Source organism: Oncorhynchus mykiss, chromosome 16, assembly GCF_013265735.2.
Source record: "Oncorhynchus mykiss isolate Arlee chromosome 16, USDA_OmykA_1.1, whole genome shotgun sequence".
Lineage (NCBI taxonomy): Eukaryota > Metazoa > Chordata > Actinopteri > Salmoniformes > Salmonidae > Oncorhynchus > Oncorhynchus mykiss.
Window position 1 is genome coordinate 30,612,626 of NC_048580.1, and position 26,301 is coordinate 30,638,926.

At 40.1% G+C, this 26,301-nt stretch overlaps 1 protein-coding gene across 1 annotated transcript in view; it reads left to right on the forward strand.

Annotated features, from left to right (window-relative positions):
* LOC110491805 (phospholipid phosphatase 4) overlaps positions 1 to 26,301 on the forward strand; it is a 58,932-nt gene that overhangs the window by 13,232 nt on the left and 19,399 nt on the right. The window contains exons 2-4 of the mRNA XM_036945881.1: positions 1,186 to 1,276; positions 20,470 to 20,533; positions 21,684 to 21,808. Of these exons, the coding sequence (XP_036801776.1) occupies positions 1,186 to 1,276; positions 20,470 to 20,533; positions 21,684 to 21,808 (280 nt within the window). The remainder of the gene's footprint in view (positions 1 to 1,185; positions 1,277 to 20,469; positions 20,534 to 21,683; positions 21,809 to 26,301) is intronic.

Below are 26,301 nucleotides of genomic sequence, written 5' to 3' on the forward strand. Positions count from 1 at the left end.
GAAATTGAGAAACGTAATGATGACAAGGAGCAGTTAGTTTGCTTTTGTAACCTTTAGGATTTTGCTACCCAAACTATTGTGTCCTTGACATTTTTTTCCAAATTCCCAGATGGGCTAAATGGACAGTTATATATTTTTTAAAGATTTAAATGTTTTATATACAGTTGAAGTCTGACATTTACATACACCTTAGCCAAATACATTTAATATCAGTTTATCACAATTCCTGACATTTAATCCAAATAAAAATTCCTTGTTTAAGGTCAGTTAGGATCACCACTTTATTTTAAGAATCTGAAATGTCAGAATAATAGTAGAGAGAATGATATATTTCATTTTATATTTCTTCAATCACATTCCCAGTGGGTCAGAAGTTTACATACACTCAATTAGTATTTGGTAGCATTGCCTTTAAATTCTTTAACTTGGGTCAAACGTTTCGGGTAGCCTTCCACAAGCGTCCCACAATAATTTGTGATGGCCACTCCAATACCTTGACTTTGTTATCCTTAACTTCTTATGGCTGGGAAGCGCTGTTTCCAAGCAACAATACACACTCTCTGCTTCTCCCTCTATCACTTTTGTGCTGCACATAGTTATCCATCATCCCAGAATTTAAAGAGCCCTACTCAGTCTGTCCTCTCATAGACCTGCTATGATCTCCCTGGTGAGGTTATTATTGGCAGAGAGCGATAGTCATTTTGACACAGATTGCTAAACTGATACGATGAATGAGAGTCGAAAGTCCAAGGATCTCTATCTCAAGGGAAATTAAATGCGCTGTGCACATCAATGTGCTACACATCTTAAGAAACAAACATAACCCTGCAGAACACTGAACACTGCAGAACCTGAAGGATTATTGATTTGGGGCCGAAAGTAATTAACACATTTTGAGGCAGAAATAATTACTTGGGAGCTGCGATGGCCCAAGTCACTGAACACCAAACAGAACTATTCCTTTAGTGCAGGAGACTCCAGAGCACAATAAAGAACCTTGTTGGTGGCAGCTCATTTATCAATATTTGGAATAAAACTTTCCATTGAAGATATCACACTGCACACTCCCAGTGGAAAGATAATGCTTTAGGGGACCTCTTTGTGAAATGATTAAGAGTTTCTGTAATTAACAGCAATGTGTGTTGTATGTGTCTAGATTGTGTTTTCTTCTTGTTTTCTTCCCAGGCGATTTCATTTCTCACTCCGTTGGCTGTGATATTTGTGGTGAAGATCATTCAGCGGACAGATAAGACAGAAATCAAGGAGGCGTGTCTAGGTATGTATTGTATGGACCCTTACATTGACTCATCCTTTTATTGTTATCATCAGTGCTTGAATTGAGGGGCTATGTCAGGGTATGCCCTACCTCTTGTTAAAGAAAAGGGCAAAAGCATACCTCTTGTTACTTTCAGATTTTGAAGGGGCAAATATGTATCTTGATCATATGAAGCAATCTATAACGACTCTGCGATTAACTCTGCGATGATTTAGGCTAGAAACAAATGCAAATTCCACAAGAGAGACGTGATTCTGATGCACATGAGGATATTGTTCGTCTTTATGACATTCAGTGGCTAAGCTACAACATTCTATAGTTAAGGAGTCAAAAAAAGACTGCTTGGGAAGTAGCTCAGCTGCTGAATGTCAATAATTTTCTGAGAAATATGTAAATGATAAATAATGGGTCAAATAAATTACAATATTACAACATACAGTATTTCTTAGCGGATAAACATTTGTGAAAATATTCTCCTTTATTTTCCCAATCAATATTATCATGAAAAAGCCTGAACAAAATATGCCATGCGTCAAGTTACACTATGTAGAGTTACAGAAAATAAGCTTTAAACAAAGAAAAAAGTCCTCAATAAACAATCATTAAAATCGGCTCAAGTGCAGTAAGTCAGCATTTTTGCCTCCAACTATATGACTCACTCACATTTACCACACATCTGTTTAATTTATTTTTTCACTTTTTCTCAGTTTGCCAGTGCAACTATTTAATTGAAGTCTGAAATGCATAGTTGTGCATTTGAAAATGCATTTACTGCAGATATGCATTTTTGCAGGCATTTTCATGTAAGCTATATTATCTGGTGACATAAAGTTATTACTAATAGCATAATGTTTTTTAACCGACCAAAATATAAGCAATCTTTTTGTCGGGTAAACATTTATTCCTGATCACATTCCACCTTCTGACGTAACGATATGCTACTTTTTAGGCTTTACGTTATTAGTTTGGTATTTTTTTAATAAAGAGCCATGGTCACTTTTAGGTGAAAGGAGCCACATTAGCAGGTCAGATGAAATTGTCATGTGAGGCATACAGCATGTTTTATGCTAAGACAATAACACAAGCTCTTAAAAAACTGACCAGCTAAATTAAGACAGTGGTGAATAAACAAAGTAATACGGTTTACAGCTATCTTTATTTGTGCTCATGACACAACAGGTAAAGTATTCGCAAGCCTTACAGCCTGGAATTAAAATTGATTTTTGGGGGGCTTGTATCATTTGATTTCCACAACATGCCAACTACATTGTAGAGGCAAAATATGTTTTTATTGTGAAACAAACAAGAAATAAAACAAAAAAACGGAAAACTTGAGAGTGTATTCACTCCCCCACCAAAGTCACATTTTGCAGCAATTACAGCAGCAAGTCTCTTGGCTTGGCACATCTAGTCACTGGGATTTTTGCCCATTCATCGAGGCAAAACTGCTCCAGCTCCTTCAAGTTGGCTGGTGTACAGCAATCTTTAAGTCATACCAGAGATTCTCAATTGGATTGGGGTCTGGGCTTTGACAAGGCAATTCCAAGACATTTAAATGTTTCCCCTTAAACCACTCGGGTGTTGCTTTAGCAGTATGCTTAGGGTCATTGTCCTGCTGGAAGGTGAACCTCCGTCCCAGTCTCAAATCTCTGGAAGACTGAAACAGGTTTCCCTCAAGAATATTCCTGTATTTAGCACCATCCAACATTCATTCAATTCTGACCAATTTCCCAGTCCTTGCCACTGAAAAAAGTCCCCACAGCATGATGCTGCCACCACCATGCTTTCACTGTGGGGATGGTGTTCTCGGGTGATGAGAGGTGTTGGGTTTGTGCCAGACATAGCATTTTCATTGATGGCCAAAAAGCTACATTTTTGTCTCATCTGACCAGATGTTTGGGTACTTTCGCACATGCCTTCTGGAGAACACCAAACGTGTTTGCTTATTTTTTTCTTTAAGCAATGGCTTTTTCTCTGGCCACTCTTCCTTAAAGCTAAGCTATGTGGAGTGTACTGCTTTAAGTGGTTCTATGGATGGACACTCCAATCTCCGTTGTGGAGCATTGTAGCTCCTTCAGGGTTATCTTTGGTCTCTTTGTTGCCTCTCTGATTAATGCCCTCCTTGCCTGGTCCGTGAGTTTTGGTGGACGGCCCTCTCCTGGCAGGTTTGTTGTGGTGCCATATTCTTTCCATTTTTTTATAATGGATTTAACGGTGCTCCGTGGGACGTTCAAAGATTATGATATTTTTTAGAACCCAACCCTGATCTGTACTGACTGAATTTTTTTCCCATTCCTACTTGCAAAACAGCTCAAGCTCAGTAAGGTGGAATGGTGAGCATTTGTGAACAGCAGTTTTCAGTTCTTTCCACAGATTCTCGATTGGATTCAGGTCTGGACTTTGACTTGGCCATTCTAACACCTGGATATGTTTATTTTTGAACCATTCCATTGTAGATTTTGCTTTATGTTTTGGATCATTGTCTTGTTGGAAGACAAATCTCCGTCCCAGTCTCAGGTCTTTTGCAGACTCCATCAGGTTTTCTTCCAGAATGGTCCTGTATTTGGCTCCATCCATCTTCCCATCAATTTTAACCATCTTCCCTGTCCCTGCTGAAGAAAAGCAGGCCCAAACCATGATGCTGCCACCACCATGTTTGACAGTGGGGATGGTGTGTTCAGGGTGATGAGCTGTGTTGCTTTTACGCCAAACATAACATTTTGCATTGTTGCCAAAAAGTTCAATTTTGGTTTCATCTGACCAGAGCACCTTCTTCCACATGTTTGGTGTGTCTCCCAGGTGGCTTGTGGCAAACTTTAAACGACACTTTTTATGGATATCTTTAAGAAATGGCTTTCTTCTTGCCACTCTTCCATAAAGGCCAGATTTGTGCAATATACGACTGATTGTTGTCCTATGGACAGAGTCTCCCACCTCAGCTGTAGATCTCTGCAGTTCATCCAGAGTGATCATGGGCCTCTTGGCTGCATCTCTGATCAGTCTTCTCCTTGTATGAGCTGAAAGTTTAGAGGGACGGCCAGGTCTTGGTAGATTTGCAGTGGTCTGATACTCCTTCCATTTCAATATTATCGCATGCACAGTGCTCCTTGGGATGTTTAAAGCTTGGGAAATCTTTTTGTATCCAAATCCGGCTTTAAACTTCTTCACAACAGTATCTCGGACCTGCCTGGTGTGTTCCTTGTTCTTCATGATGCTCTCTGCGCTTTCAACTGACCTCTGAGACTATCACAGTGCAGGTGCATTTATACTGAGACTTGATTACACACAGGTGGATTGTATTTATCATAATTAGTCATTTAGGTCAACATTGGATCATTCAGAGATCCTCACTGAACTTCTGGGGAGAGTTTGCTGCACTGAAAGTAAAGGGGCTGAATAATTTTGCAGGCCCAATTTTTCAGTTTTTGATTTGTTAAAAAAGTTTGAAATATCCAATAAATGTCGTTCCACTTCATGATTGTGTCCCACTTGTTGTTGATTCTTCACAAAAAAATACAGTTTTATATCTTTATGTTTGAAGCCTGAAATGTGGCAAAAGGTCGCAAAGTTCAAGGGGGCCGAATACTTTCGCAAGGCACTGTATACTGAGATCATGTGACAGATCATGTGACACTTAGATTGCACACAGGTGGACTTTATTTCACTATTTATGTGACTTCTGAAGGTAATTGGTTGCACCAGATCTTATTTAGGGTCTTCATAGCAAAGGGGGTGAATACATATGCATGCAACACTTTTCAGTTTAAAATTATTTTTTTAATTTTTTTCATTTCACTTCATCAATTTGGACTATTTTGTGTATGTCCATTACATGAAATTCAAATTAAAATCCATTTAAATTACAGGTTTTAATGCAACAAGTAGAAAAAACACCAGGGGGGATGAATACTTTTGCAAGGCACTGTAACCATTGCCACAGGCAAGAACACAGTCTAGACCAGGTATGATGGTTGCATAACAAGTTTCTGATATCATCAAGGAAAACTTTGTGGACACTACTGTAAACTGATATATGTTTTATTATTACTGTGTTGGCTTCAGCAACTTACTATTACTGTATTTAAGAACCAATATTTATCATTTGATATGACATTGTTTGATATAAATATCAGTAAGGTATATCACAATATCGTGATCTACCTCCAAACTACTTCTTAGCATACACAACATTGGTTGCCAAACGCCATATAAAATCCACAGAAGAAGAAGAATGAATGAAACACGATTAATCAAAGAAGACCAACTAAAAACAATGTTTCCCCTTATGTCTGTGTATTAATTGTTGGAATAGAGAAAACACATTTTAGTGTAACTCAAAATGGGTCACAATTCTACAAAGATCCAACAAAAGAACGAACCATACGCATTTCAGGTAAAATAACAACCCAATGTTTATCTCCAAGAAAAAAATTATCTAGCAACAGCAAGCTAGCTAAATGTTAACGAATGTTTCATACGTGTTTTGACCTATACACAAATAATATAGTTGGTTCACAGTTGGTTTTAGTATTTGAACGGGTCTGGTGGGGATAGACAAAATCAACATGCGCACACACGGCTGCAGTTTGGTCAGCATGTAATCATGGGTGTTTTGGATTTTCTCATGTAAATACCAAGTTCACTATCAAAGTGGCAAAGTGCTTATCCAAGATAGCTGCTAAGTCACCTGACAAGTTAGGGAGACAGCAGCTGACCATATTAAGATGGGCACCACACCAAAAAATGTGTTGTATGGCAGCCATCATCCTATGACACTCCAGTATGCATCAGTGATTGAAGGGAGTTATTTTTCTGATTTATGTTGTTGCTACTGAATGTACTTTGAATTGTTCTATAGGTTCTTATCAGATGTTTGAACCTTATTTTTTATGCTTTACTGCCCTATTGTTTGCCTACTGCTACTTAGCCTTTAGAATGTCCATATTGTCCATTTCAATTCTTACTGCCATTTCAGTACTTCTACTTATAGCACTTTTGGGTACTTTGGAACTGCAGCAAGTTCCTCACCCTGCTCCAGAGTACCCACAACACATTCCATACCCAGCTCTTCAGTCAAAGTGCACATCTTACTCGCAGCAAATTCCAGAGCTATTCTACCAGGCTTACCCACAGCAAGTTCAACATCCAGTTGATAAAGGGTATCTGCAGCCATCCCCCTCCTGAGGTGTAGCTCAGCAGATGGGTCCAGCCTTCAATATATTTCACCCTCAGCCACTTTAGCAGATTTCACCACTGACAGTGAGAAGAATTTTCCTAATCTTAAACTATCACTGGACAATCTCCTTGACTCACATCCACAGCTGATTTGAGAGATACAAGTGGTTCTTTCTATAAATAATGGGGCAAAAGTGTGATATTGCGCTAAACATTTTAAAATGGTTTGAAACAAATCAAACATATTTGTATGCAGTTTCACAGATACAGTGGGGAGAACAAGTATTTGATACACTGCCGATTTTGCAGGTTTTCCTACTTACAAAGCATGCAGAGGTCTGTCATTTTTATCATAACTTCAACTGTGAGAGACGGAATCTAAAACAAAAATCCAGAAAATCACATTCATTTGCATTTTATTGCATGACATAAGTACATCACCTACCTACTATTAAGAATTCCGGCTCTCACAGACCTGTTAGTTTTTCTTTAAGAATCCCCCGTTCTCCACTCATTACCTGTATTAACTGCACCTGTTTGAACTTGTTACCTGTTTAAAAGACACCTGTCCACACACTCAATCAAACAGACTCCAACCTCTCCACAATGGCCAAGACTAGAGGAGGCAACAACTGTTGGCGCAATTATTAGAAAATGGAAGAAGTTCAAGATGATGGTCAATCACCCTCGGCTGGGGCTCCATGCAAGATCTCAACTCGTGGGGCATCAATGATCATGAGGAAGGTGATGGATCAGCCCAGAACTACACATCAGGACCTGGTCAATGACCTGAAGAGAGCTGGGACCACAGTCTCAAAGAAAACCATTAGTAACACACTACACCATCATGGATTAAAAACCTGCAAAGCACACAAGGTCCCCCTGCTCAAGCCAACGCATGTCCAGGCCCGTCTGAAGTTTACCAATGACCATCTGGATGATCCAGGGGAGGAATGTGAGAAGGTCATGTGGTCTGATGAGACAAAAATATAACTTTTTGGTCTAAACTCCACTCGCCGTGTTTGGAGGAAGAAGAAGGATGAGTACAACCCCAAGAAAACCATCCCAACCGTGAAGCATGGAGGTGGAAACATAATTCTTTGTGGATGCTTTTCTGTAAAGGGGACATGACGCCTGCACCGTATTGAGGGGAGGATGGATGGGGCCATATATCGCGAGATCTTGGCCAACAACCTCCTTCCCTCAGTAAGAGCATTGAAGATGGGTCGTCGCTGGGACTTCCAGCATGACAACAACCCGAAACACACAGCCAGGGCAACTAAGAAGTGGCTCCGTAAGAAGCATCTCAAGGTCCTGGAGTGGCATAGCCAGTCCTCAGACCTGAACCCAATAGAAAATCTTTGGAAGGAGTTGAAAGTCTGTATTGCCCAGCGACAGCCCCGAAACCTGAAGGATCTGGAGAAGGACTGTATGGAGGAGTGGGCCAAAATCCTTGCTGCAGTGTGTGCAAACCTGGTCAAGAACTACAGGAAACATTGTGATCTCTGTAATTGCAAAAGGTTTCTGTACCAAATATTAAGTTCTGCTTTTCTGATGTATTAAAAATACTTATGTCATGTAATAAAATGCAAATGAATTACTTAAAACCTGTTAGATCTACCCCCCCCTTTTTTGAAAATTCTGTTAAAAATCGCGCAACTTTTCAGCGTCCTGCTACTCATGCCAGGAATATAGTATATGCATATGATTAGTATGTGTGGATAGAAAACACTCTGAAGTTTATAAAACTGGTTAAATCACGGCTGTGACTATAACAGAGCGTGTGTTTCATTGAAAAACGCAAGAAAAACTGCTCTCTGAAAGCAAAAAATAATTTCCATAAGTCACTTCCACCAGTTGTTAAAGGACAACAGAATTTAATGGAAATTTGCCTGCACTTCATACAAATTCCGCACGATGGCGCCATTGTACTAATTTTCAATCGAATTAATTGTTGGAAAATCCATCTGTCTGACCCCAAGTTTTCAAGTCTTCACCCGGATGCAGTTCAAGGAGAGATCAGATTGCATTGTTTTTGAAGTGAGGACCTATTGAAGAGACATCGCCCTGTAATCGTTTTGATAGATTATAAACGTTTACTAATACCTAAAGTTGGATTACAAAAGGATTTCGAAGTGTTTTGTGAAAGTTTATCGTCGACTTTTTTAATTTTAAAAAATTACGCAGCGTTTAAAAACGATGAATTTTTCTGAATGACACTACTTCAATACAAAGCTATTTTGGGTATATATGGACCGATTTAAACGAAAAAAAGACCCAATAGTGATGTTTATGGGGCATATAGGAGTGCCAAGAAAGAAGCTCGTCTAAGGTAATGAATGTTTTATATTTTATTTCTGCGTTTTGGGTAGCGCCGTCTATCGCAAAATCTGTTGTTTACGTGTCGAGCTGGCATTTTGGGGGGTGCATGCTATCAGATAATAGCTTCTGATGCTTTCGCCGAAAAGCATTTTAAAAATCTGACTTGCTGGCTAGGTTCACAACGAGTGTAGCTTTAATTTAATACCCTGCTTGTGAATTTTGATCAAGGTTTGAGTTTTAACGAGTACATTTAGCATTTAGCGTAGCGCATTTGCATTTCCAGGTGCCTACTTGGGACATGTGCGTCTCAAGTAGATTCAAGAAGTTAAAAATCATACAATGTGATTTTCAGGATTTTTGTTTCCTACTTACAGTTGTTTCCATCTCTTACAGTTGAAGTGTACCTATGATAAAAAAAATTACAGACCGCTACATGCTTTGTAAGTAGGAAACCCTGCAAAACCTGCAGTGTATCAAATACTTGTTCTCCTCATTGTATGTGTGTGTGTGTGTGTGTGTATGCAAATTGTCTAATAACTCCATACAACAACATCGGATTATACTTAGTGAAAGCAGGGTTCAAACAGACAATGGCACGTCATATTCAAGGAGTTTCAGGGACTTTTTCTAAGTACTTAATTGTCATTTAAGGACCTACATGTTGAACAATAGTATAATATTGCCTAAAATAGAATATAGAAATGATTAAATTCTAAAATATGTGACAATAATGTGAACTTGACTGCACTGAATGCATTGAATGAATGCATGCCGATTCTTCTGTAACCTACAGTGGAGCAAAAAAAGTATTTAGTCAGCCACCAATTGTACAAGTTCTCCCACTTAAAAAGATGAGAGAGGCCTGTAATTTCCATCATAGGTACACTTCAACTATGACAGACAAAATGAGAAAAAAAATCCAGAAAATCACATTGTAGGATTTTTTATGAATTTATTTGCAAATTATGGTGGAAAATAAGTATTTGGTCAATAACAAAAGTTTATCTCAATACTTTATTCTATTTTAGGCAATATTATACCCTTTGTTAGGTCAAACGTTTGTCCTGAGTCTGCACAACTCTGCCAGGACCTAGGATCAAGGGAGACACTCGAGATTTTTTATGAAACTTTTTTCATGAAACTAGTGATGGCCTCTTCAAGGATCCTAATTCCAACTAAACTACTGAAAGAGCTGCTTCCTGTGCTTGGCCCTCCTATGTTGACAGTAATACACGTATCCCTATCCACCGGATGTGTACCAAACTCACTAAAACTGGCAGTAATAAAGCCTCTCTTGAAAAAGCCAAATCTTGACCCAGAAAATATTAAAAACTAAGATCTTCAATTTCTCAATTTTTTTGTTGAAAAAGCTGTTGCAGTAACTCACTGCCTTCCTGAAGACAATGTATACAAAACGTTTCAGTCTGGTTTTAGACCCCATCATAGCACTGAGACCGCACTCGTGATGTTGCTAAATTATCTTTTAATGGCGTCAGACCAAGGCTCTGCACCTGTCCTCGTACTCCTAGACCTTAATGCTGCTTTTGACACCATCGATCATGACATTCTTTTGGAGAGATTGGAAACCTGAATTGGTCTACACGGACAGGTTCTGGCCTGATTTAGGCTTATCTGTCGGAAAGACTGTCGGTTTGTCCTCAACTGTAAGTTTCGGTGTTCCTCTATGTTCAGTTTTAGGACCACTATTGTATTCACTATATATTTTACCTCTTGGTGATATCATTCGGAAACACAATGTTGACTTTCACTGCTGTGTGGATGACACACAGCTGTTCTTTTTAGATGAAACATGGTGAAGCCCGAAAATTGCCCTCCCTGGAAGCCTGAGTTTCAGACATAAGGCAGTGGATGGCGGCAAATGTTTTACTTTTAAAATCCGACAAAACAGAGATGCTAGTTCTTAGGTCCCAAGAAACAAAGAGATCTTCTGTTGGATCTGACAATTAATCTTGATGGTTGTACAGTCGTCTCAAATAAAAATGTGAAGGTCCTCGGCATTACTCTCTATTTCAAGGACAGCTTGTGTACATCTTCGTAACATTGCAAAAATATGAAACCTTCTGTCCAGAAAAGTTAATCCATGCTTTTGTCATTCTAGATTACTACTACTACTACTGCAATGCTCTACTTTCCGGCTACCCAGATAAAGTCTAAATAAACTTTAGTTAGTGCTAAACACAGCTGCTAGAATCTTGACTGAGAGTCAAACATTTATTCATATTACTCCAGTGCTAGCCTCTCTACACTGGCTTCTTGTAAAGGCTAGGGCTGATTTCAAGGTTTTACTGCTAACCTACAAAGCCTTACATGGGCTTGCTTCTACCTATCTCTGATTTGGTGCTGCATACCTATATAGTACGCTACGGTAACAAGACACAGGCCTCCGTATTGTCCCTAGAATTTCTGAGCAAACAGCTGGAGGCAGGGCTGTCTCCTATAGAGCAACATTTTTATGGAATGGTCTGCTTATCCACATGAGACGCAGACTCGGTCTCAACTTTAAGTATTTATTGAAGACTCATCTCTTCAGGAGGTCCTATGATTGTGTGTAGTCTGGCCCAGGGGTGTGAAGCTGAATGGAAAGGCACTGGACCAACGAACCGCCCTTGCTGTCTCTGCCTAGCCAGCTCCCCTCTCTCAACCGGGATTCTCTGCCTCTAACCCTATTACGGGGGCTGAGTCACTGGCTTATTTGTGCTCTTCCATCCCGTCCCTAGGAGGGTGCGTCACTTGAGTGGGTTGAGTCACTGACGTGATCTTCCTGTCCGGGTTTGGCGCCCCCCTCGGGTGTGTGCCGTGGGGGAGATTTTCGTGGGCTATACTCAACCATGTCTCAGTGTAGTACATTGGTGGTTTGAAGATATCCCTCTAGTGGTGTGGGGGCTGTGCTTTGGCAAAGTGGGTGGGGTTATATCCTGCCTGTTTTGCCCTGTCCGGGGTTATTGTCGGATGAGGCCACAGTGTCTCCCGACCCCTCCTGTCTCAGCCTCCAGTATTTATTCGGCAATAGTTTGTGTCGGGGGCTAGGGTCAGTCTGTTATGTCTGGAGTATTTCTCCTGTCTTATCCGGTGTCCTGTGTAAATTGAAGTATGCTCCCTCTAATTCTCTCCCTTTCCCTCCCCTCCCGGAGGACCTGAGCCCTGGAACCATGCCTCAGGACTACCTGGTTGTGGTGCTGCTACAGTTTCAACTGTTCATCGTGACCAGTGAACTGAGATAAGGCGGAGCTTTACCTAGCATGGACTTGTAGATGACCTGGAGCCAGAGGGCCTGGCGACGAATATGTAGCGAGTGCCAGCCGACTAGAGCATACAAGTCGCAGTGGTGGGTGGTATAAGGTGCTTTAGTGACAAAATGGATGGCACTGTGATAAACTGCATCCAGTTTGCTGAGTAGAGTGTTGGAAGCAATTTTGTAGATGACATCGCCGAAGTCGGGGATCGGTAGGATGGTCAGTTTTACTAGGGTAAGTTTGGCAGCGTGAGTGAAGGAGGCTTTGTTGCGGAATAGAAAGCCTACTCTTGATTTGATTTTCGATTGGAGATGTTTGATATGAGTCTGGAAGGAGAGTTTGCAGTCTAGCCAGACACCTAGGTACTTATAGATGTCCACATATTCAAGGTCGGAACCATCCAGGGTGGTGATGCTGGTCAGGCGTGCGGGTGCAGGCAGCGAACGGTTGAAAAGCATGCATTTGGTTTTACTAGCGTTTAAGAGCAGTTGGAGGCCACGGAAGGAGTGTTGTATGGCATTGAAGCTCGTTTGGAGGTTAGATAGCACAGTGTCCAAGGACGGGCCGGAAGTATGTAGAATGGTGTCGTCTGCGTAGAGGTGGATCAGGGAATCGCCCGCAGCAAGAGCAACATCATTGATATATACAGAGAAAAGAGTCGGCCCGAGGATTGAACCCTGTGGCACCCCCATAGAGACTGCCAGAGGACCGGACAGCATGCCCTCCGATTTGACACACTGAACTAGCAGACAGTTTACGCTGGGCACCTTTTTCATCCAAGCTTCTCAATACTGCCCCCCAGCCATAAGAAGTAAAATGTCAGGAATTGTGAGAAACTGAGTTTTTAAATGTATTTGGCTAAGTTGTATGTCAATTTATGACTTCAACTGTATTAACCCCCACCAGATGCCATGGATTACAGGCAACATCTGCACTGAGATATAGTAGAGCTGCCGCTTTCAAGGAGCGGGAGAAGTTTATATGATATCCCGCTATGTCCTCCAACGAACCATCAAACAGGCAAAGCGTCATTACAGGACTAAGACAGAATCTTCTCTCTCGCTCTCTCTCTAAAAGCATTCAATGCAGTTATTTGCTGTGCTTTCAATTAGGTTATGCCGTCCTGTTCTGATATAACTGATGCTATAGCAGAATCAACACCAACCTCCTCAAGAGCAGCCATAGACAGCGCCCACTACAGTTTATTCTCGTTGTCGTCATCAATTTAACCCTCTCCACAGATTATCAGAGGACGGTGATTGGTCCGTTCATTTGATGGAAGGAGAGGGAGGGCTCAAATGGTTTGAATCTGGACGTGGCCAGACTGTAGCAAAACATAATGTGAGCACTCGAGATTAGGAAAGTTCGTACAAGGCTAGCCTTCCTTCAACTCTCAACAAGCCACTCTTCATAACTGGATCAAGCCTGAAGACCGTGCTGTTTCTCTTCAGATTTGTGCCTCTTTCCAAATCAGCCATTTCCTCTGAAATTTAGGATTGCTTTCTCAGCCTGCATCATCTAGTCCACAGAGAGAATTTGGCCACTCAGTGATGTCTTGAATGTCTTCATCTGTTCTTCAACTTTTTCTTTGTTCTTACTGTTCTTGGGTTATTTTATTTTATCACTTGCTGCAGTGTCGTCTTGACTTTCAGCTTCCAAGCTGCTGCCCTTTTCAAATTACTCCACTATGAAAAGTGTTCAATTAGTTGACTTTTAGGGTTATTTTCTTATTTCACCACTATGCAATTAACAGTGATGTCTTTACGTCAGGAAGAACATGAAGACCCTCACACTGTTTATGCTCCCAATTCACCGCTTCATTGACATTTCGATCCGAAACAGAGTGCTCGCATCCCAAAATATACACGTTTCACCTCACATGACCATTACGCACGCTGGGTGTGGAAACAATTAAATTAACTTTTGCACATAGTCAATAATAATTAATCACAGAGGTACATATGGTCATAAAGGACTATATCATTACAAATTGGTCTAAGTTTCTTTACCTCAGGGTCATCAGAAGGAATTGCGGCTCAGGTCCTCAGGCAGCTCTAGTCTCTACTGAGACTCCGCCCTCAGCAGAAAGTCTGGACCTTCAATCCATCTCTTGGATTTTAGGAAAGATTATTCAGTTTTGCAACGTGATGCATTCAACTGGATTGACTTTGGAGCTCTCATTCCGCCACTGAAGTCAAACCTCTGATGACTGAGACTTTTTGCCAAAAATATGTGGAACTTTCTTGTTTTGATGGCTATATAGCACAACACAGATGTGCTTTCAGTCCAGAAGACTGATTTTTTCCAGTTGAATCTAAAACTGATTTCAACATTGTATCAACACGTAATGCAAGTTCTTCTGCTGCAAGGGGAATGGTCATTTGCTTTAGTAGGGCTACTCTCTGTTTGCCCATGAATGTAATATTTTAATTTACTTTACCTTTATTTTACCAGGAAGTCATACTGAGACTAAAGTCTATTTTACAAATGAGCCCTGAATGATATACAGTGCACTCAGAAAGTATTTAGACCACTTCCTTTTTCCACATTTTGTTACATTACAACCTTATTATTAAATGGATTAAATACAAATAAATCCTCATCAATCTACACACAATACCCCATGACAAAGCAAAAACAGATGACATTTTTGCACATTGATATAAAATAAAAACAGATACCCTATTTACATAATTATTCAGACCCTTTGCTATGAGACTCTTTTCATTGATCATCCATGAGATCATCCATGAGATCTTTTTACAACTTGATTGGAGACCCCCTTTCTATTGATTCGATAGTATTTGAAAAGGCACACACCTGTCTATATGAGGCCCCACAGTTTGACAGTACATGTCAGAGCAAAAACCAAGCAATGAGGTCAAAGGAACTGTCCCCAGATCTGTCAAGGCACAGATCTAGGGAAGGGTACCAAGAACACAGTGGCCTCCATCATTCCCAAATGGAGGAAGTTTGGGTCTATCTCCAAGTCTTAAGACTCCTGAACAGCTAATCAAATGACTATTTGCATTGACCCCCTCTTTTATGCTGCTGCTACTATCTGTTTATTATCTATGCATAGTCACTTTAACTCTACCTACATGTAAATATTACCTCCACCAAACGGTGCCTCCATACATTGACTCTGTTCCGGTATCCCCTGTATCCCCTCGCTACTGTTATTTTACCGATGCTCTTTAATTATTTGTTACTTTTATTTAATATTTTTACGAAACACTTGTTTTTTTTTAAACTGCATTGTTGGTTAAGGGCTTGTAAGTAAGCGTTTCACGATAAGGTCTACAGCTGATGTATTCGGCACATGTGACAAATAACATTTGATTTGAAGACAACGCAGGAGTGGCTTCGGGACAAGTTTCTGAATGTCCTTGAGTGGCCCAGCCAGATTCCGGACTTGAACATCTACAGTGCCTTGCGAAAGTATTCGGCCCCCTTGAACTTTGCGACCTTTTGCCACATTTCAGGCTTCAAACATAAAGATATAAAACTGTAATTTTTTGTTAAGAATCAACAACAAGTGGGACACAATCATGAAGTGGAACAACATTTATTGGATATTTAAAACTTTTTTAACAAATCAAAAACTGAAAAATTGGGCGTGCAAAATTATTCAGCCCCTTTACTTTCAGTGCAGCAAACTCTCTCCAGAAGTTCAGTGAGGATCTCTGAATGATCCAATGTTGACCTAAATGACTAATGATGATAAATACAATCCACCTGTGTGTAATCAAGTCTCCGTATAAATGCATCTGCACAGTGATAGTCTCAGAGGTCCGTTAAAAGCGCAGAGAGCATCATGAAGAACAAGGAACACACCAGGCAGGTCCGAGATACTGTTGTGAAGAAGTTTAAAGCCGGATTTGGATACAAAAAGATTTCCCAAGCTTTAAACATCCCAAGGAGCACTGTGCAAGCGATAATATTGAAATGGAAGGAGTATCAGACCATTGCAAATCTACCAAGACCTGGCCGTCCCTCTAAACTTTCAGCTCATACAAGGAGAAGACTGATCAGAGATGCAGCCAAGAGGCCCATGATCACTCTGGATGAACTGCAGAGATCTACAGCTGAGGTGGGAGACTCTGTCCATAGGACAACAATCAGTCGTATATTGCACAAATCTGGCCTTTATGGAAGATTTCTTAAAGATATCCATAAAAAGTGTCGTTTAAAGTTTGCCACAAGCCACCTGGGAGACACACCAAACATGTGGAAGAAGGTGCTCTGGTCAGATGAAACCAAAGCGTTATGTTTGGCGTAAAAGCAACACAGCTGAACACACCATCCCCACTGTCAAACATGGTGGTGGCAGGATCATGGTTTGGGCCTGCTTTTCTTCAGCAGGGACAGGGAAGATGGTTAAAATTGATGGGAAGATGGATGGAGCCAAATACAGGACCATTCTGGAAGAAAACCTGATGGAGTCTGCAAAAGACCTGAGACTGGGACGGAGATTTGTCTTCCAACAAGACAATGATCCAAAACATAAAGCAAAATCTACAATGGAATGGTTCAAAAATAAACATATCCAGGTGTTAGAATGGCCAAGTCAAAGTCCAGACCTGAATCCAATCGAGAATCTGTGGAAAGAACTGAAAACCGCTGTTCACAAATGCTCTCCATCCAACCTCACTGAGCTCGAGCTGTTTTGCAAGGAGGAATGGGAAAAAATGTCAGTCTCTCGATGTGCAAAACTGATAGAGACATACCCGAAGCGACTTACAGCTGTAATCGCAGCAAAAGGTGGCGCTGCAAAGTATTAACTTAAGGGGGCTGAATAATTTTGCACGCCCAATTTTTCAGTTTTTGATTTGTTAAAAAAGTTTGAAATATCCAATAAATGTCGTTCCACTTCATGATTGTGTCCCACTTGTTGTTGATTCTTTACAAAAAAATACAGTTTTATATCTTTATGTTTGAAGCCTGAAATGTGGCAAAAGGTCGCAAAGTTCAAGGGGGCCGAATACTTTCGCAAGGCACTGTATGTAGAGACCTGAAAATAGCTGGGCAGCGATGCTTCCCATCCAACCTGACAGATATTGCGAGGATCTGCAGAGAAGAATGGGAGAAACTCCCCAAATACAGATGTGCCATGCTTGTAACGTCATTCCCAAGAAGACTCGAGGCTGTAATTAATGCCAGAGGTGCATCAACAAAGTACTGAGTAAAGGGTTTGAATACTTATGTAAATGTGATAAGTTTTTTTTTAAATATAAATTATCAAAAATGTCTAGTAACCTGTTTTTGCTTTGCATTATGTGGTATTGTGTGTAGATTGAGAGAAAAAAATATTTAATCATTTTTAGAATAAGACTAACGTAACAAAATGTGGAAAAAGTCAAGGGGTCTGAATACTTTCCGAAGGCAACCATTGGTTCTTAGAGGGGCATTCTGCAGTTCAAACAGCAACTAAGCCAGTACCTCGCCACTATTTTGGTAAATGATGGGGGGGCGTGGAGAACTGTAACCTCTCTCTAATTAATCGATAGAGCTATGGATACAAACTGACAATTTCCACCATAAGTCTAAACAGTGTTTAAAATAGCATAGAACAAACATCTATTTTGGGTTCTGATTGGGTTTGACAATTGACTAAGCTCAAGAGGCATTTCTTATATAAGAAATATGTCTCAAGAATCAATGGGAGTGTGTAAATAATGTAAAAGTAAAGAAATGTATGAAGTAATCAAAGACTGACACATTAAATAACTATAACTTATACATTTATTTGTATTTTATTTCACCTTTATTTAACCAGTTAGGCCAGTTGAGAACAAGTTCTCATTTACAACTGTGAGCTGGACAAGATAAAGTAAAGCAGTGCGAAAAAACAACAACACAGAGTTACACATAAACAAACGTACAGTCAATAGCACAATATAACAATCTATGTACAGTGTGTGCAAATGTAGAAGATTTAGGCAGGTAAGGAAATAAATATTCAAGAGGCGAAATAATTACAATTTAGCATAACACTGGAGTGATAGATGTGCAGATGATGATGTGCAAGTAGAGATACTGGGGTGCAAAAGAGCTAAAAGATAAATAACAATATGTGGATGAGCTAGTTTGGTGTGCTATTTACAGATTTGCTGTGTACAGGTACAGTGATCGGTAAGCTGCTCTGACAGCTGATGCTTGAAGTTAGACAGGGAGATATAAGTCTCCAGCTTCAATGATTTTTGCAATTTGTTCCAGTCATTGGCAGCAGAGAACTGGAATGAAAGGCGGCCAAAGGAAGTGTTCGCTTTGGGGATGACCAGTGAAATTTACCTGCTTGGAGCGGGCATTGCTATGGTGAACAGTGAGCTGAGATAAGGTGGGGCTTTACCTAGCAAAGACTTATTAGATGACCTGGAGCCAGTGGGTTTGGGAATGAAAATGTATTGAGGGCCAGAAAATGAGAGCATACAGGTCGTAGTGGTAGGTAGTATATTGGTGACAAAACGGATGGCACTGTGATAGACTACATCCAGTTTGCTGAGTAGAGTGTTGGAGCTATTTTGTAAATGACATCGCCAAAGACAAGGATTAGTAGGACAGTCAGTTTTATGAAGGTATGTTCAGCAGCATGAGTGAAGGAGGCCTTGTTGCGAAATAGGCAGCCGATTATAGATTTAATTTTGGATTGGAGATGTGTGCGTCTGGAATAAGTGTTTACAGACACCAGGTATTTGTAGTTGTCCACATATTCTATTCACATATCCTAGATATTTGTAGTTGTCCACATATAAGTCAGAACTGTCCAGAGCTTTTGACAGTGATGAGGGGTGGTCGTTTGACCGTGACCCATTACGGACGCAGACAATGAGGCAGTGATCTCTGAGATCCTGGTTGAAGACAACAGTGGTGTATGTAGAGGGCAAGTTGGTTAGGATGATATCTAAGAGGGTGCCCATGGTTACGGATTTAGGGTTGTACCTGGTAGGTTCCTTAATCATTTGTGTGAGATTGAGGGCATCTAGCTTAGATTGTAGGACTGCCGGGGTGTTAAGCAAATCCCAGTTTAGGTCACCTAAAAGTACGAACTCTGAAGCTAGATGGGGGCGATCAATTCACATATATGATGTCCAGGGCACAGCGGGGGGCTGAAGGGGGTCTATATCAAGCGGCAACGGTGAGAGACTTTTCTGTACAGGTGGATTATTCAAAGTAGAAGCTCAAATTGTTTGGGCACAGACTTGGATAGTATGACAGTACTCTGCAGGCTATCTCTGCAGTAGATTGCAACTCTTTTGGTTGCCACCTTTGGTAGGACTATCTTGTCGGAAAATGTTGTAGTTGGGGATGGACATTTTCACATTTTTGGTGGACTTCCTATTTTTGGTGGACTTCCTAAACCAGTATTCAGATACGGCTTGGACATCCAGATTGGCGGAGTGTACTAAAGCAGTGAATAAAACAAACTCAGGAAGGAGGCTTCTGATGTTAACATGCATGAAGCCAAGGCTTTTACGGTTACAGAAGTCAACAAATGAGAGCTCCTGGGGAATAGGAGTGGTGCTGGGGGCTGCAGGGCCTGGAATTACCTCTACATCACCAGAGGAACAGACTAGGTCTAGGATAAGGGTATGGCTAAAGGCTATAAGAACTGGTCCTCTAGTGCGTTCGGGATAGAGAGTAAAAGGAGCAGATTTCTGGGCGTGGAAGAATAGATTCAAGGCATAATGTACAGACAAGGGTATGGTGGGATGTGAGTACAGTGGAGGTAAACCTAGGCGAGTGACGATGAGAGAGGTTTTGTCTCTAGAGGCACCAGTTAAACCAGGTGAGGTCACCGCATCGGTGGGGGGTGGGACAAAGGGGATATCTAAGGCATGTTGGACAGGGCTGGGAGCTCTACAGTGAAATAAGACAAAAATAACTAACCAGAAATGCCTCAAGAGCAACTGGGTTTTTTATTTGAACCTTTGTTTAATTAGAAAAGTCAGTTAAGAACAAATTCTTATTTTAACCCAAACCCTATCATAACCCAAAATATAAGGCTGCATTACGCCATTGTTTATAACAAGAACATAAAACATGTACAGCTTCAAAATATGTTCAAAAACTCTCAACTTTACCTTCTACATGTCCCATCTGAGTAGGTTTATGTATTAGGCTAGGTCAAATGTAAGGTTAAGGAGTGGTTTCACGGAATGTGGCTGGAGATTTTCCATTGACCTTGCTTTTTTGTCCAGGATTAGCCTTCATCTTTGTACATGAAAACATCTATATAATGTCTAAGGACAGTAATGGGGTAAACCTACTTCTCCATCAAAAGCCTTATTAGTGCATAAGTCAAATTAGCTTTTGAATTTCCTGTCTTTTTTGGCTTCAGACATACGCTAATATTTCACAAAAATAATATTCATAAAAAAACTTTTAAGAATCAGTGCGTATGAATCATTAATAAATCAATTGTTTTTCTCTGTCCTACAGCTGTCTCACTTGCTCTGGCTTTGAATGGAGTCTTCACAAACACTATCAAGTTGATAGTTGGCAGGTAAATAAATAATGCAATACACTAACTAGACTCAAACACTGTTTGGGAAAAGGTTTGATTATATGTCAAGCAGAGTACTGTACCTTATCTTGATTGATTGCATAACATTCAGTTATGCTGGGTGTCAGCATTAACTAAACTAACTAAATGCCTTTTTCGTATATTTGTCACGACTTCTGCGGAGAGGTCCTTGTTCGGGGCGGTGTCACCGGTCTTCTAGCCATCGCCGATCCATTTTTCATGTTCCATTTGTTTTTCGCACACACCTGGTTTCAATTAACTAATTACATGTTGTATATTTTCCCTCTATTTCCCCCCATGTCCTTGTCTGGAATTGTTTATTTGTAAGTACTCGTGCTATGTGTTACTGGTGCGCTACGTGTTTTGTACCCATGTGTTTGTTGTTTTGTATGCTAAAACGGCTCCAGCTACTCACCAAGTTCTGCTCTGCGTTTGACTTCACTGCCACCAGTTTACGCACCCCTTACAGTATTGAAAGTTAACTTCAGTTGGCATAAGCAATAACAAACCACTTTCTCTTCAGGATCCGACCCTTATTTTCAATTTTTGCCTAAAATTACAAAACCGAATCTAACTGCCTAAAGCTCAGGACCTGAAGCAAGGATAATGCATATTCTTGATACAATTTGAAAGGAAACAGTTTGTGGAAATGTGAAATTAATGTAGGAGAATATCACACATTAAATCTCGGTAAAATATAAAAATGCACATTTTTTTTATCTTTGAAATGCAAGGGAAAGGTCACAATGTACTAATCAAGGTTAGGTGCAGTGTATGTGCAACGTTTTAGACTGATTCAATTAACTATTGCAATTCTGTTCAAAATGTTGTATCAATACTGCCCAAATGTGCCTAATTGGTTTATTAATATTCTTTCACAGTAAAAGCTACTGTAAATTGGACAGTGCAGTTAGATTAACAAGAATTTAAGCTTTCTTCCCATATCAGATACTGTATGTCTATGTCCTGGGAAATGTTCTTGTTATTTACAACATCATGTTAATCACATTAGCCTACATTAGCGCAACCGGCCCGTGGAGTGGGGTGGTTGGGGTGGGGGCACCGATCCCGAAGAGGTTATTAATTAAGAGAGCGATTGATTTAAGTGTATTTTTTCCATTCTCTACAGGCCCAGGCCAGACTACTATCAGCGCTGTTTCCCAGATGGACAGGTGAATATTAAGATGCTGTGCACCGGAGAACCAGACCTAGTGTCAGAGGGACGCAAGAGTTTCCCCAGCAGCCACTCCTCCTGTGAGTACCAGTCAGTCACTAGCCACAACACTGAAACCTCTAAAATTAAGGGCCCCATATTTGATTTTTAAATTCAATTCAGTCTGGTATGAGAACAGTAGCCCCATCCTGCAAAATCAGAGTATCTGCCGAAAGCTGAGTATCTTGGCTATTAATCTGTGTCTTAAATTCTTTGGTGTGACTTACGAGCATATGGGGCATAAAAATGTATAACTAGATTCCGGTTAGCATTGCACAGCATAAATGAAATAAACCCAGAATAGGTTGATTTCACAACGAAAGCCGGGACTCCACAGATCATGAGGATGTCTTATTTGCCTGCCTGTAACCTACCATAATTGATCACCAGCCCCGAAAGTTAAAATTTTTATTTTACACGTTTTCACCAAACGGCAAACATCTTACAAGGTAAGCTTAGATTTAGTCTATGTTTGAGCTATAGCTACATGGGGGAAGAAAATGAATCCTTAGCTTGGTAGGAACAAATCACAATGTTCCTATTGCAATGTTATCTGATTATGTATAACATGATGAAAACGTCCCGTGATCACACCTGACAGCACTTACTAAAACATCTGCCAATTTCTAGTTGTTAGGTCTATCAATACCATTATTTCTGATGTTGTTCACATGTTGTGGAAGCCATCTGATGTGTTTCCAGCTCTAGGCATCAATAATTCACAATAATTCACTTACAGCTTGTCAATTGAAAGATTACTTTCAAAATAAAAAAACTAAAAAAATGGTTATTTTGTGTGTGTTTGATCGTGTGTGTTCCGAACTATGTACCTCCTATCTTCTGATCATTTCTTCCTAATTTCCCAGATGTCTTCTTTCCAAATATACCACGTTTCGGAATGTCAGAATCATGTAACTACACATGAATAGCAATTACTTTTAGGTATTTATTTTTAGCTGGAAATCAACATTTTGACATTACATTTAAGTTAATCAGTATGTTTTAGGGATCAGCTTGAGCCAGTCGAGGCACAATCTTGATTAGGGCTGTGGTGGTCATTTAATTTTGTCAGACGATTATTGTCATGCAAAATACTAAGGGTCTCGCGGTAATTGAATACACGTTTATCTTCTCCAGTTGTCAACGCATATACATGCCGCTGATACAGGTCTTTGCAACATATACATTTTAAAAAGTCTAAATAGATCAATTTAATACACCATCACAATAAATCCACTATGTATTTTAGGCAGGTCTAAAGAAACACAATATGAAGAAAATTTATTAAAAAAAATAACAGAATATGAGGTGGCCTACATTCTGTTTTCTGGCTATGTGCCATGCCATAGGCTGTAGGCTTGTTCATTTAGATATGGCTATTTTTTATTGATTTTTTATTTAAAAAAATGTAACCTTCTATTTAACTAGGCAAATCAATTAAGAACCAATTCTTATTTACACGGTACCATCGCAATTGTTGAGGTATGATGTTTTTACACAGCTGCAACTTCATTTGGTTGCTATAAGACTATGCTGTCTTTGCTTTTGATGAATTCTCCCCACTGAAAAACTTGATGCAGAATTTTGCTGGATATATTTCCTTATATTCACTGTCTGGACATGTTGTGGATAAGACAATCACTGTGATACTTTTTTCACATGGTACTTCACTACAACCATCAGAGGTTGCATGTTCAAACTCTGACATCAGTCTTATAACAACAAAAAATGATTGTACCTAAGAAGTTTTCAAAAGGAATCCCTGAGATAGTATTCAGTCTAGTATTCAGTCATCACTTAAAGGCCATACACATTATACACTTCATCTCTTTACCATAAAACTGGCCAAAATGGTATTGGTTGTAGTGAAATTTTAGTGACAAGCCAGTCACAGGCCATGCTGCAGCAGGAGACTGTAGTTGATGTTGTTTATGTGGACTCTTCCCTATGTGAATTAAAAAAAAATATATATAATACAATTCCTGTTAAAATAATAACATAGCTATGACTAAATGTCTACTTGTTCATTGTTTGTATTTTGATATAGTATAATGCAACTGAATTGAACACTATAGGTAATATTAATACGAATTTGCATCAGGCCACTTCTGGTAGGATTCTGACACTACACCGGCAGTGTACTGATTGTACTGGGATGACAGGTAACCTAGTGGTTAGAGTGTTTGGCCAGTAACCAAAAGGTTGCTGGATTGAATCCCAAGCTGACATGGTAAAATTACGTTCTGTCCCCTGAATAAGGCAGTTAACCCACTGTTCCCTGGTAGGCTGTCATTGTAAATAATAATTTGTTCTTAACTGACTAGCCTAGTTACATAATTATTTTGTAAAAATCTGGGCAGTCATTAAATATATTGAGCTGAGCCCGGCATCCGGTCTCTGGCTGATTTAAATCAGGTCCGGCAAACCGGAATAGGGCCGCGATTGGGCCGAGTCCACTTTGCTAGCTGGGCCCCTATGGGCTCTGGTCAAAAGAAGTGCACTATAGGAAATAGGGTGCCATTGTTGGCATTGATCCTAACTAGAAGCATTCACAGGATTATTAGATAATTGGGGAGGAAAAAACCTTCCATTTCATTAGGCTTTCATTAGACATACCCAACTCGCTAATGACCATCAAGTTGCCAATGGCCTGCTCCTCAGGGCTCTATTGTTCATCTAACCACTCTGACATCAATACAAATTCAATCGAAAATCACATCAAACACATCATCAAAACAGTATCTTGCTTTTAAAACTTACGTCACTGTGATTGATCAATTTGAAGAAAGACGTTCAACAACAGGTTGAAATTGATTGGAAGCCATGGTCATTGTGGATGCATATGGATAAGCCTAATACAACAAAATTTATAGCACTTTCTAAGGTGATGATTGATTCAAAACACCCATAATGGAGATTAAAACTTGATTAAAATAAGGATTGTGCCGTTATACAATACATAGCTTCCCGCTTTATTACATATGGCAGAATAAAAATAAAAGGATTTAAGATGTCTTTGGTACATAATTGGTCTATTCTATACTCCAAAATTAAACACATTCTAGTAATCACTTTTGAGTGTGGACTGTATTATTATGAGTATTGGATGGACTGGTTACCTTATCCTACGTTCCAAACTTTATATCCAACTTCTTTGAAGTCGAGACAGACAGGGCAGACATTTTCAACACTGAGACCGCGGCCCCAGTGTCCAGCAAAAATTGAATTGTATGTTTATTTACTAAAATGTCAATAAGGGGGTTTTGGGTAGACAAAGGTGGTCCATTTTAGCATATTACAGGTTCCTTCTGTTCTTCATTGTTTTCTTCATTAGGTTCTTATTCTGTTTCTGCCTCATTCTATGGTTGGTAGCACACTCGTCCACATCCTCTTCCAAATGGGTTGTTCGCCTGCACACCCACAGGCGGGGACGGCCACTCTCCTTGGACTTTTCCTGATCCAGGACAGTGCCTTGAAAGATGCCCTGCCTTCCCACAGTTGTAATAGCTCCAGTCTCTCCCTCAGTCAGCTCCAGGGTCCACTCCAGGACAGTGTCTTGAAAGATGCACTACCTTCCCACAGTTGTAGCAACTCCAGTCTCTCACTCTGTCAGCTCCAGCAGCTGTCACCATTTTCTCGATGTCCTTTTCCTCCTCCAGAAAAGAAGTCCAGCTGTACCTTCTTTAGTGTCTTTCCATCCTTACTTTCATTTCCTTCAACTGTCTTTCCGCATGAGTGATATATGGCTTTACATCAGACAGTGGTTTTGTTTCCCATGCAAATACAAGTTGTTGTTTTACAGCTGTCTTCAGAGCTTGTCTCTTCTTTTTCTCCTTCTCCTTTCTCCTCTCTCTTCTCTGGTTCCACTTGCTTAAGCATCTTACAGATTTATCTTTTGCATTTTCTGCTTTCTCTCTCCCACTTTCTGAAATCGTCCCACTTCACTTTTCTTGTGTTTTCTTTCAAGTTGGCCTCTCACAGACTCACCTACCATTTTTTTCGCTATTACACTACACGACCCTTTTGGTTTCTAGCAAAGATCCCTCATCCTACTCTTACTATTTCCCTTTTCCATACTCAAAAACGTCCTGCTTAAAACGTCATCCCACACTCACACAACTCTCACACCGGGGCTAAACCCCTGTTCAGTTAATTAGTCAAACACACAATACTCTCATTCACTTAGTACTATTCCCAAACACACTCAGTAATCCCCTGTATTACTTGTTGTTACCTCCTATGCATACATATGTGTCTTCTGTGGTAACTCTATAGTCTCCATAGTCACCATAGTCTCCACTGAGCATCAATAGTCCCAATAGCATCCCTAGTCCCTATAGTTATAGCATCTATTGTCCCTACAGCATCTATAGTCCCTCAGCATCTACAGTCCCTCTGAATCCATAGTATAATAGTTTATATAGTTATGGTCTCCATACACTCTATAGTCTTGCTGCTTCTTCTAAATAAATGTCAAAAATAGCACCTCATGCTATTACCAGACCACGTAGACACGTCTCATATAAATGCCTAC